This window comes from Protopterus annectens, chromosome 1.part0 (genome assembly GCF_019279795.1).
Source record: "Protopterus annectens isolate FY-2018-M chromosome 1.part0, PAN1.0, whole genome shotgun sequence".
Taxonomy (NCBI): Eukaryota; Metazoa; Chordata; order Ceratodontiformes; family Protopteridae; genus Protopterus; species Protopterus annectens.
In genome coordinates, this window is record NC_056725.1 from 46,678,940 (window position 1) to 46,691,667 (window position 12,728).

The 12,728-nt window shown below is 41.3% G+C and overlaps 1 protein-coding gene across 2 annotated transcripts in view; it reads left to right on the forward strand.

The window, feature by feature from the left end:
• SIRT2 (sirtuin 2) overlaps positions 1-12,728 on the forward strand; it is a 1,239,326-nt gene that overhangs the window by 260,806 nt on the left and 965,792 nt on the right. For both annotated transcript variants that reach the window (XM_044082288.1, XM_044082354.1), the window contains exon 4: positions 5,247-5,363. In XM_044082288.1, the coding sequence (XP_043938223.1) occupies positions 5,247-5,363 (117 nt within the window). The remainder of the gene's footprint in view (positions 1-5,246; positions 5,364-12,728) is intronic.

Genomic DNA, 12,728 nt, shown 5'->3' on the forward strand with positions numbered 1-12,728 from the left:
CGATATTCGGCTCCGAACCCACAGGTAAGAATGTGAGGCGAGATGGACTACATACATCGAATGTTATGGTGAGTACATAACTTCTTGTTTTCAACTTGAGATTCAGGTTTGGTGTCTTTTTTCATTTTTTTTTTCTTTGAGACTGCCCATTCCAGACTTAAAAAGATAAAAAAAAAAAAAAAAAAAAAATGTCTTCCTTCATGGGTTAGAGTATAGTCAAGTTCCCTCATAACAAAGAATGTTGTGCCTAGTTACAGTTTCTATCACTAGAATGACCACGCAGGTTTTGTTTTCCACTGTACTTGACAAAGAATTCCAGCTTCTTTTTTTTCTTCTGTACATATTCTTTGTATCATTGTTGAGGTGTCCCTATTCTGGCTTATTTAGGCAGTTTTGTATAGATTGTACCTTTTCAAAGAAATAGGCTTCATATTTGCATGATATGCTATGTTATGTATAATGCATGCATATATATGTGTGTGTGTGTGTGTGTCTGTGTTTGTACATAACCTTACCTGTCCTGATGATGCATGCACATACTGCAGCAGCGTGGATATAGTACAGGTATGCCTTAGCTGTCGTGATGATTCATCCATAGAGTGCAGCACTGTGGTTATAGGACAAATCTGCCTTACCTGTCCTGATAATGCATGCTAGTAGTGCAACAGTGTTGAGCTAGTACAAGTCTGCCTTACCTGTTCTGATGATACATGCACATACTGCAACAGAGTGTGCATTTAGTACAGGTCTGCCTTACCTGTCCTGATGATGTATTCGCATAGTGCAACAGTCTGGATATATATCGCTCTACTCAGTATCATACAGATTGCTCAGAGGCAATCTGTGTCTTGCTTACAAGGCAATGTCCGACCCTGCCCTATTAGAGATGTTCTATATCCGTAAGTCTAACTCCTCATGCATTACCCACTCAAAAGGTCTAAATCTAGTATGCATCATCAACAAAACCTGCTGAAGAGACAGGTTTGTCTCCCAGATGCTGCCTCATCTCTGGAATAGACTCCCCATACATGTCAGACTACCTCACTGACCCTCTTCAAGTGCAACCTTGATGAGTGGATGGGAAACCACAAATTTGTCCCAGGGGTTCCACCTTTGTCCCTTATTGACAGGGGCAACAGGTGCTGATTTAGGCTTCTTTTGTGGGGCTAGGCTTGTAAGGGCCCCAGGGCATTACTCTAGTAACCTCCTGATATCTATAATATATATATATAAAATCTTCTTCTTTTGGCTGCTCCAGTTAGGGGTCGCCACAGAAGATCATCTGCTTCCATTTCTTCCTGTCCTCTGCATCTTGCTCTGTCACACCAACTTCCTGCATATCCTCTCTCACCACATCTGTGAACCTTATCTTAGGCCTTCCTCTTTTCTTCTTACCTGGCAGCTCTATCCTTAGCATCCTTCTTCCAGTATATACCCAGCATCCCTTCTCAGCACATGTCCAAACCAATGCAATCTCACCTCTCTGGCTTTGTCTCCAAACCATCTAACCTGAGCTGACCCTCTAATATACTCATTCCTAATTCTATCCATCCTTGTCACACCCAGTGCAAATTTTAACATCTTTAACTCTGCCACCTGAAGCTCTGACTCCTGTCTTTTGTCAGTGCCACCGTCTCCAGCCCATATAACATACCTGGTCTCATTACCATCTTGTAGTCTTTCCGTTTCACTCTTACTGGTACACGCCTGTCGCAAATCACTCCTGCCACTCTTCTCCACCCAATCCACCCTGCCTGCACTCTTTTATTCTCCTCTTTTTCACACTCACCTGAACTGTTAATCCCAAGTATTTAAACTCATCCACCTTCACCAACTCTACTCCCTGCATCCTCACCATTCCTCTGTCCTTCCTATCATTCACACACATATATTCTGTCTTAGTCCTGCTGACTTTCATTCCTGTCCTCTCTAAAGCACATTTCCACCTCTCCAGGGTGTCCTCAACCTGTTCCCTACTGTCACTACAGATCACAGTATCATCTGCAAACATTATATTCCATAGGGACTCCTCTCTGATCTCATCTATCAACCTGTCCATCACCATTGTAAATAAGAAAGGACTAGGAGCTGATCCTTGCTGTAATCCCACCTCCATCTTGAATTCATCTGTCACTCCTACCACAGACCTCACCTCTGTCACACTGCCCTCATACATACCTTGTACCACTCTTACATACTTCTGTGCCACTCCCGACATCCTCATACAATACCATAACTCCTCTCTAGACACCCTGTCATATGCTTTCTCTTAAGTCCACAAAGACAAAATGCGACTCCTGACTTTCTATATACTTCTCCATCAACACCCTCAGAGCAAGCATCACATCTATAGTGGTATTTTTTGGCATGAAACCATACTGCTGCTGTTCACTAATCATCACCTCCCTTCTTAATCTAGCTTCCACTACTCTTTCCCATAAATTCATGCTGTGGTTGATCCATTTTATCCCTCTGTAGTTACTACAGCTCTGCACATCACCCTTATTCTTAAAAATTGGTACCAGTGCATTTCTCCACTCCTTAGGCATCCTGTCACTTTCCAAGATTTTGTTAAACAATCTGGTTAAAAACTCCACTGCCATCTCTCCTGAACACCTCCAATGCTTCCACAGGTATGTCTTCTGGACCAGTAGCCTTTTCATTCTTCATGCTCTTCACAGCTAACCTTACTTCCTCTTTGCTAATCCGTTGCATTTCCTGAATTTTCACTGGTTTGGTATGTAGTAGTAGTCTACATAGTAGTAAGCGCACCTATGCTTTTATAGAGTGACACATTTTTTTGTGAGTTGCATCTTCATCCACTCTGGACTTTATTTCTAAGTGCTTCTTTCCATATGTTAGGACTTTCTGTGTAGTTAGCTCTTCAGAAGTCAGATTATAGAGTAATAGGAGGTAGTCACTGTAACTGTTGATTTCCAAGTGAGAAGTCATTTTTGTAGTAAAGATAGTCTTTCTCCATCTTCTATCCCCTCACCTCTACCTCTTCTTTATGTTGTATTCTGTTGGAACTTATTTCATAAACTGGTGAACTTTGTCCTGCTAACTGAATGCTTAAATAGAACATGCTTAGCACAAACGTGCAAGTGTTCACACATTTTTCTTTCAAGGTTTTTATTTTTTTTCCTGTCTTTTCTACGTTTATCTGGTATTTATAATTTAACTGGCTTCTCCCCATGAAGAAGTGATGATAATTGCTTTTGTCATATGTAAGTTTATGTTCCTATTAGTCATCTGAGGCTTGAACAGTTGGCTTAAGGGATGGGGTTTAAGTTGAGAAAAGGTTCTTTTCTGTAGTCTCATTTTGTCTGGGAGTACACCAGCCAACATTTAGTAACAGAGGAAACCGCTAAAGATATTAGTGAGCAATAAATAGATTCATGAAGGTTAAAGTCAGTGTTGGAACTGAATAATAATTACATAGAGTAAAGGCATGTTGGTTTTGGGCTGCATCGTTTCGTAATGGTAGTTTTGATATGGATTTGTTTAGTGGAAATCTTGTTCTTTGTTTCTTTGTATTCTTTCATTCATTTTAAATGTATGGAAGACATGGAGTTGCCATGATTTGAATACGCTCTGCCCTTTACACTGTCATTATGCAAACAAGTGAAAATATAAAATCATTACGTTTGTGATCTGTCTTTATGGAATGTGCATCACTGTCTTACAATAGATCCAAATGTTTACCCATTACTGCTAGGTCTACCTTCCTGCTCAACACATTAACTGAGAAACTGTTAAATGAAAAGTATTGCAGGCCTCCACCCCTGAAGAACAGGCTCTAAATAAAATGTACTGCATACAGCTTAGAAGACGTGCTTTCAAATTAGCTATACCAAAAAGGCCTTCTCTAAGACGGCACCAGTCTCCTGTGGGGTAATCTGCCTACAAAACTTAATGAAACCAAACCCACAATTTGGCCTCTTTCAAAAAGAAACAATGTACACTACTGACAAGAGAAAGTTAATGCAACTGCTTTAGAAAGACTGGGTAACCCTAAGACTCTCATCCCATGTTAAGTGTTTCAAAAGAGTATCATAGGAAATTACTAAGCTATTGTCCCTGAGGCCCTTATAAGCCTAGCCCATGTTTAGACAAATCAGCACCCAGTGCCCCTGTCTAGCAGGGGCACAGGTGGAATCCCAGGGGCATATTTTCTGTTTCCCATCCAGTTATCCAGGTTGCACTTAAAAAGGGATAATGAGATACTCTGCTTGACTTGGAGAGGGAGTATATTCCACAGATGGGGGAGTCTTTGGGGCACAAATCTGTCCCGTCAACAAGTTCTATTGATGGTACAGACCAGGTTGAGGTTGCGTGTGCAGGTTACTCGGGTGCAGCTTGACTTGAGGATATGCAGCAGTCCCATCAAGGCATGGTCTGAGATTGCTTTGTATGCCAGACAGAGGTCACCTCTGAGGAGTCTGTATGAAACTGAGTAGAGGGACAGGGCTTTTTAGCCTGTCTGTGTAGGGTAGATGTTTGAGACCCTGGATTCTCCTGGTGAGGAACCTCTGTGGTCTCTCCAGCTGCTGCATGTGCTTTGCAAGGTACATCCCAAAGGGGGCGTTGTACTCAATAATTGGCCTTATAAGGGAAGAATACGGGGATGCTATGACCTCCATGTCCCTGGATGAGATACACTTACTTATGAGGTGAACCATGTAGCGACGTTCCATACAATGGAAGCAACATGGTGGTCAAAAGTCAGTTTGCTATCAACCTGGGTGCCCAAATCCCTCACGACTAATTACGTACTTAGGACATTGTTATTAATGTGGTAATATGCAGGGACATCACTCTCCCCACAGGGGGTACCTTATTTTCTTGCACTACTTTATCTTTGTACATATGTATTTAAGTATGCATCTGATTATAACTCATGACAAGTATTTTTTTTCTGTCTACTATTTTATTTCATATAATTTTTAGTTGTGTATACAAAATGTCTATAAAACAATGTCTGTTTGATATCTGTATTGTTTTTGACTTCGACTCTAGTTCTGGCTAAATGCAATCCTTGGAGTAGACCACCTACGTGGTTATCAAATGTAAAATAAAATAAATAACAAATAAAAGTTTTCCTATTTTGGAGAAGAACATGAATAAAAGAATGCTAAATTACAGAACAGAGTCAGCCTTTCTTTGTAAGTGTAATATAATTTAGTCAGTTATGTTTTTGTGGACTGAAACCATGCACTAACTTGTTTTTTTACTTTATCTTTCAGTGGAGTTTTTACGAAATTTGTTTTCCCGTACTCTGGGCATTGGAAGTGAAAAACCAGAAAAGGTTTTGGATGAGCTGACCTTAGAGGGTATAGCACAATATATGTTGAGTGACAAATGTAAGTGGTAAAAAAATGCATAAACATTCTGTGTTTGTTTGCATGTGTCAGAGAGAGAATGTTTTTTTCCTTTTACTAGGATGAGCTTGTATTATCTACATTCTTTTAAACTGTCTGGGCTGTATACTGAATTGGTAGCCATTTTGAGGATCCATACTCCTCCTCTGTCCCAGTAAGTAGACTGTCATGTTCAGTGGACTTCTCTGGGTACAAAATCTTGCAAGTAACACTTGTAAAGAAATAGCAGGGAGGTTAAGAAAAATGAGAATAATTTATGTTTTAAGGAAAATTCTGTGTTGGCAGCAACTTGGAAATGATGTGGGAAAGGAAGACATGGGGAGAACAGAAGTTAAAATAGGATGGGAAGAAGTGGATGGCTTCAGGCCAAATTGTAACCCAGTTGTGATTAGTTTATGATCTAAAATTTACAGACAGTGTAATGTAGGATAAGGTAGAGGGCGAATACATTATCTAGAAGTATTGAAAGATATAGCTCAAGCATATGGAAGGGATGTTGTCATTCTGAAGTGAACATCTGTGGTCCAAGGTCACATAGACAATTATGTCCATTCATGAAGGGCTTATATTAAAAAGGACACAAGTTATGTATTGGCAGTCAAGAGTAAATACGCAGGGGCCAAAGATAATAGTGGAACTCTTTGTACTGCCCATTGAGATGGTATAATGCTACAAGGTGGTTATTGGATGTAACATTGACAAAACAAGTGAGACATACAGGCACCTGACATTGCGAAAATGAGAATGAAAAGGAGTGGGGAGAAAGACTTTTCATGCATATTGAAGCAGTGATCTGTAATCTAAAACTGGAGGGAAGAGAGCTTGCACAAGTGTTTGTACAGCAAATTTATTGAGGGAGTAGAACTTTCAACCTCTCTTCCATAAAACATGGTAAAAGTGTAATGGATTATTGGTTTCTTTCTTGGCTTTAGATTACCCGAAAGAAGTTGTGAAACAGTTTGTTGAAGTCAACACTTACTTCTGGTGTACTGGATGGGTTTGGAAGGCTCCCTGTTCATAGGTAAGCAATCGCTCTGCAGACCATTTCAAGCCTAGCCAAAAAACCCTATTCAGATTTTCCCTTGGCCTCAAGGAGGGTATTACAGGACAGACTGAGAGAGAATTTAAGGCTGCCCATCCAGTTATCTAGGTTTACTTTTAAGGTGGCAAGGGTGCTGCTTTTCTTGACATGTAGTTTAAGTTTGTTCCAGAGGTGAAGGATATGTTGGGATATAAATCTGTCACTCCGACGTGAGTTATTTGTCTGCTGATGAAAGCTTAGTTCCTTTAACAGGGTATTTCTTGTACCATTAGTTTTGCAAAGGGATGGGAGATCAAACAGGGTTGTATCCTTCGTGGTACAAAAGCCTAGACCTAGATCTCCATGGAGGAGTCTGTAACTGAATGAGTACAGAGGAAGTGCTACCAGTTTCTCCTTATAACTAAGATTTTTGAGGCCAGTGATCTTTTTCGTTATGAATCTCTGAGGCTTCTTGAGTTGTGTTGATATGTTTAGAGAAAAATATGCCAAAAGTTGCATTATATTTAGTAATGGGTTGATATGAGTAAAGGGGAATTGAGGCTTCTTTGGATTTGGTGGAGATACCTTTGGAAATGAGATGGGCCAGGTAAAAAGGCTTTCTGAAATACTGTGGAGAAATGACGATCAAATGATAAGGAATTGTCATCAAGAGTACCCAGATCCTTTACAACAGAGACTATTTGGAGGGGTGCTTCTTCTATACAGTAAGTGAAACTGTTTTGTTTACCAAAATGAACTGTGCTACATTTAACTTGAGACTGTTATCCTTGCACCCATTGTTAACCAGTCTGAGACATATTAGAGCAGTTGTGAGTCATTTGAAAATTGAATAACAACAACCAATTTATGGACATCTGCAAACTTAGTTAACTATAAGCAGAAGCATTGGCCTGAAGGTCTAAGATGCATTTGCCCAATAGGAAAGGGTCCAAAACTGAGGCCTGTGGTACACCACTGGTAACTTTTTTGCTTTCAGAAGTGGCACCTGATACTCTAACCACATAGGTTCTGCCACACAACCAGTTAACTATCCATTACACAATATAGAGATTTATATTCATATTCACATTTACAAGTCTGCCAATAATGCCTACATGAGGACTAGTACCAATGATCTTGGCCAAGCCTAGATATGTTGTATGCACTGCATAACCACTATCCACTGTTCATTTACATTTTCAAAAGATATTGATGAGGTTAAAGAGGCAGGACCTTCTTTTGATCTATTCAAATTGATGAGAGTCCAGGGTTAAGAGATTTTAAATGTTCAGATTGATGAAGTCTGAGATAATGTTCTCCACGGTTTTCCAGGTTTCAGGAATGTAATTAGTGGGCAGACTTAGATTAAAGGTGTTAAGTAGGGATTCAGAAAGGCTATATTTGGCACTGATAATTGGGCAACCTGATATGTTGTCAGGACCCATGGGTGAAATATTCTTATTTTTTTTTTTGATAACCTCTTCCATGGTAATTAAAGAGGGTGGCTGGGATTGTGGAACATGTAGGATCGCTATAATTGTGGGTGGAGTAAAATTTGCGCTAAATTTGTTAACTAGGATATTAGCTCTATCTTTTGGGTCAGAGAGTGTAGCAGTATTGTGGACTAGCTCCAAACACTGTTCATAGGTTCATGGTGTTAGTTGTTAACTTTCTGACATAGTTAAAGAAAGATTTGCATTTATTTTTGGTTTTAGTTATTATTTTAAGTTCATACTCAGCTTTGAGCTTCCTAATGGTTCCGTTAAGCTCTTTAAGTTTGCTTAATTGTTTTCTTAAGGTAGTTAGAATGAAACATCTTCTAAGCATTAAGCAGTTTCTCTCTCTCTCTTGTTATGCAATTTATTTATACGGCTATTCCATGCATGGATTTGTTTTTAAACTTCTCATTATATTTGGTGCAGATAGGGACTGTCTTAGCAATATGACTATTTAAGTGGGCGTGGAAGTCAGAGGCATAGGTAGCAACTTTAGCAATAAGGTTATTCAGAAGAGGATTACAGTAGAATTTATTTGTCATCAAGTAACTGAAAAGGGTTTGCTTTCAAGAAGTCCCTAACACAGAGCTATTTATAGGGGAAATGCCACCAGTCTTAAAGGAAAATTTCACTAAATGGTATGATTTAACAAGGCACGATGGTACATATGGAGATGTGCAAGAAGTTACCATATTTGTGAGGATTAGATCCATGATATTGGGGCCTGTATTAGGATGGTTAACTGTTTGTGATAGAGAGTTAGCATTCATAGTGTCAAGGAATTGCTGGGCATAACGACCATTGTTAGTGTAGGTCAGACAGTTTTTAGAAAGGTCTTGAGTTCATTGGGAATTTCATCAAATGCATTAAGATAGTTATCATGCTCAGAAGGGAAACCTAGAGGATGTTCTGTATATTGCTATGAAGTGGTAATTAGTCTGTTTAGGGTGATTTGGACTTCCAGGAGTTCATATATGGTATACCAAGGAATCAGTCATGAGATGATAATATGCTTGACAAATACTAATACTCACCCACAATTGCCAGTGGGTCTGAAGATGTGGTGGGCATTATTCCCAGGAGCAGCAGGAGTGCTTTCATTGCTCTGAGACCATTGCTCTTTAACTACACATATGTGGATGTGTTCAAGTTGCAGAAGAGCCTCAAGTTTGGGCATTGAGTAGAGCTACATTAATGTGTTCAAAATTAGAATTTACTAGGCTGGAATGTCCATGAGATGGACTTTGCTTAAAAAGGTACTATGGGGACAGCAAATGCTTTAGCCAGAATGCAAAAGCCTTGGTAAGAGAGGTGCAGGTCATCCCTGACAATGCAGAAAGACTTGTCAGCCATCTAATCCTAAGGTGGCACATTCTGGATCCTTTTAGAGTGACACCAACTGCGTAACCAATTATTAAAGCCAGTTATCTTGTCTTTGAATCTCGGCATCATTCTGAGTGATTGCAGAATACCACTCAAGACCAGTGTCTTTTCTGCCTCTGACACATGCTTAGTCATATCCTGTTGTACATCTAATACTCTGTTCTTTGCCTTTGACTTCCTTGACTAGTTAATCCAGCAACATGGAAAAATGGGATATGTAACTTTTAAAGCAGAAATGGTTATTTACATTTGATAACATTACCATCCACGGTGGTACAGCGGTAGCGTTGTTGCCTCACAGCAAGAGGTTTTCCCTCGACTGAAGTGCAGGGAGTGCCTTCTGTGTGGAGTCTGCATGTTCTCCCCGCGGTTGGATGGGCATTCAAAAGACATGCGTAAATGGGAATGCCTTCGTTGAAGGTTGGACGTCGAGCTGGCACCTCGGCATTCGTGAAAATCTACCGCCAATCATTAGCGGACCAGAGTTCCGCTGTGGCGACCCCTAACCGGGAAAAGCCGAAAGAACAACAACCTAGGTTAAAAGAGTGTTATCCTGCTTCTATGATTCATATTGCAGTTCTGCTGTTTTTGCATTCTGCCACATTATTTGTGAGCATGCTTTCAAGATGTTCTTCGTGTTTCACTGTTGCAGTCATCAACTGTGGGTTATCCCTGCTGTGGTAGCCCCTGGCTGGGTCGAATACTAAAGTCAGTGTTTTTCTGCATTGGCTGCTGTCGCCTGTAGTCTGATGTCAGATTGTCAGTGCTATAAAGCAAGGCAGCCAACGTCATTACACAAGTCTTTCTTGCCGTGGAGCCCATAGCAGAAGCAGTTTGCAAGTGTACAGGTTGGTCACTACCAGAGTTTGAATTACAGCTGAAATTGTCTAAAGCTAAGTACCCTGTTGGGGATCCTTTTGTTTCTTGCACTAACCGATGTCTGAAAAAGTTAACAATTGTCTCACCTTTGGAAATCAGATCCCACACAGAGACTTCCATTCATACTGCGTCACTTGTTTAGGCCCAGACTACAATGCCCCCCATTGCCGGTTCTATGCCCTCTTTAATAAGAGAACCATTCGCCATAGAGCTCTTATTGTAGACAGGTATTTTCGTCTTCTGTCTTCGCATTCTGAAATGGCGTCTGTCAGCCAACAATCCATGGACATTCTGAAAAAATGCAGAGAAAGCTAGAGACAGACCACACAAGGCTAAGCCTTCCAATGACTCTACCGCTAAGCAGATCATCAGTTCTCCGGAATTCAGTGAGGCGCTTTTGCAGCCCCTGATGCCCGATTTGATATCTATGCAGGCCTCTACTGAGACCCTTTCAGAGTCCGGTATGCCGCAGAAATCTTCATCTTTCGAGCCTTTGGCTTTCTCCGCCTTGGTTGGGTCCAGAGCTGCGACGCAGCACTGGCTTCCGAGGAGGCCTCTCACACTACAGAATCTAGACAAAAACCGACGTCTTCTCATCTGACTACCATTTCTCTCAGACCGATGGATACTCTTAGGCCTAGAAGCCAGACCACTGTTGGAAAATCTGCCTCTAGCCACCGGCTTGCTCCTGCTCCACCACTCCAAGCACAAATGCTTAAAATGGCGGAGGATCCCATCTCCCTTATCTGGGGTAGTCAGGCCACTACTTCTAAAAGGAAAAGACACCCTTCTCCAGAAATTGACAGAACAGCATTCTGAGGAATCTGATTATTCAGATTTTGAAGAGGAACAACAACCTCTGACTGCTTATGAGGATTCAGATGCAGAGGAATCCATTCCTTCTGCCTCCCCACCAGAAGACCTTTCATTTGGGGAAACCCTTCACACCCTTGGGGAATATTTCCAATGGGAATCTCAGGTTTCTGGACCTGCCCCAGCACAGACCCCTGGCCATCTCCCGTATCTTAGAAGTGGTGGATGATGTTTTCCATGAATCCAGGTTAGTCCCTGATGCCCACCCACCTGCTGCCAGTTAACCTGACAGGTATTACAGAGTACCGGATTCTCACAAGTGCCTGTACAGGAATTCTGCTGCAGACCCAGAAGTCATTACACAGGGACCTAAACGAGCTAAGACTAGTTCTGCCAAGCATCCTATTCCTTCGGACAAGGATTCCAGAGCTCTGGACTGATGGGGTAAAAAAATTATACACCTCTGCAACCTTGGCTATCAGAGCACTCAACTGTCAGTTCCATATGTTAAAATATCAACAACACCCTTTGGAACTATTAAAACAAAAGATTTCAACCTTTTCTGACTCTGCCAATTCAAAAGAGTTAGCAGATTTATTGCACTCTACTTGTCAAGTGGCCAAACACTCATTAAACTGTGGATATGACCCCCTAGAAGCCTCAAAGAGGGCAGCAGTGTCAGAATCTGTCAATAGGAGACATGCATGGTTGAAGGAAAGCACAGTTGTGTACACTTACCATAAATGTAGATGTTCGAGTGTATTCACTGTTGCAGTCATCACATTTGGGTTATCTCCCTGCAGGTAGCCCTTAGCCCGCCTGAATACCAGAGTTTTGGATTCCTGTGTCGGATGCTGTCTCTTCTTCCCTGACGTCAGGTCGTCAGGGGTATAAAACATGCAGCTGACGGAATTACATCAGTTTTTCTTGCCCCAGATATCAGGTTCCCCCACAATAGTAAGCAGTTATATGTTATGGTACACCTCCATCAAAAAGCAAATACATCAGAAAACTTAAATATATCAAACAAGAAGGAAAGGTAGAGCCAAGAGAAGTCAGGGGGCTGGTGGGAGGGTAACAAGGACTGCAACAGTGAATACACTCGAACATCTACATTTATGGTAAGTGTACACAACTGTACTATGTTCTTCGTGTTTCACTGTTGCAGTCATCACATTTGGGTTGATTCTCAAAGCTAAGGAAGGGAGGAGGAAGTTAGAGAGCATTAGGGCCAGATATTAAGCCCTACAAGACTGCAGTGGCAAAACCAATTCTGGACTTAGAAAAAAGAGGCATGTGGTAATGCTTGATGAAGGTATGTACAGAGCAACAGGTAGCAGCTTCTAGAATGTCCCTGGTAGGGACTCCTCTGAGAAAGGCTGCGGAGGTAGATGCAGCCCTGGTGGAATGTGATCGTATCCCCTGTGGGGTAGGTTTTCCATGGTGCTTGTAGCAGAAATGAATGCAATGGGCTATCCATTTGGAAATGATTTGCCTTGAAATGGCCTTCCCCTCTGCCCCTGCAGCAAAGCCAACTAGCAGCTGTTCAGATTTTCTGAGAGGCTTAGTCCTGTCCAAATAAAATCCAGAGTGCAGTGTTCGTTCTCCTTTGTTTTGTGGATTAGCGAAGAAAGTAGGCAAGTGAATGGACTGATTTAGGGCCACACTAGACACAGCCTTGGGCATAAAGGAAGGATTGGTCCTGAGGGAAACCTTGTCTGCATGGAAGATTAATGAAGGGTTCCACTGCTATGA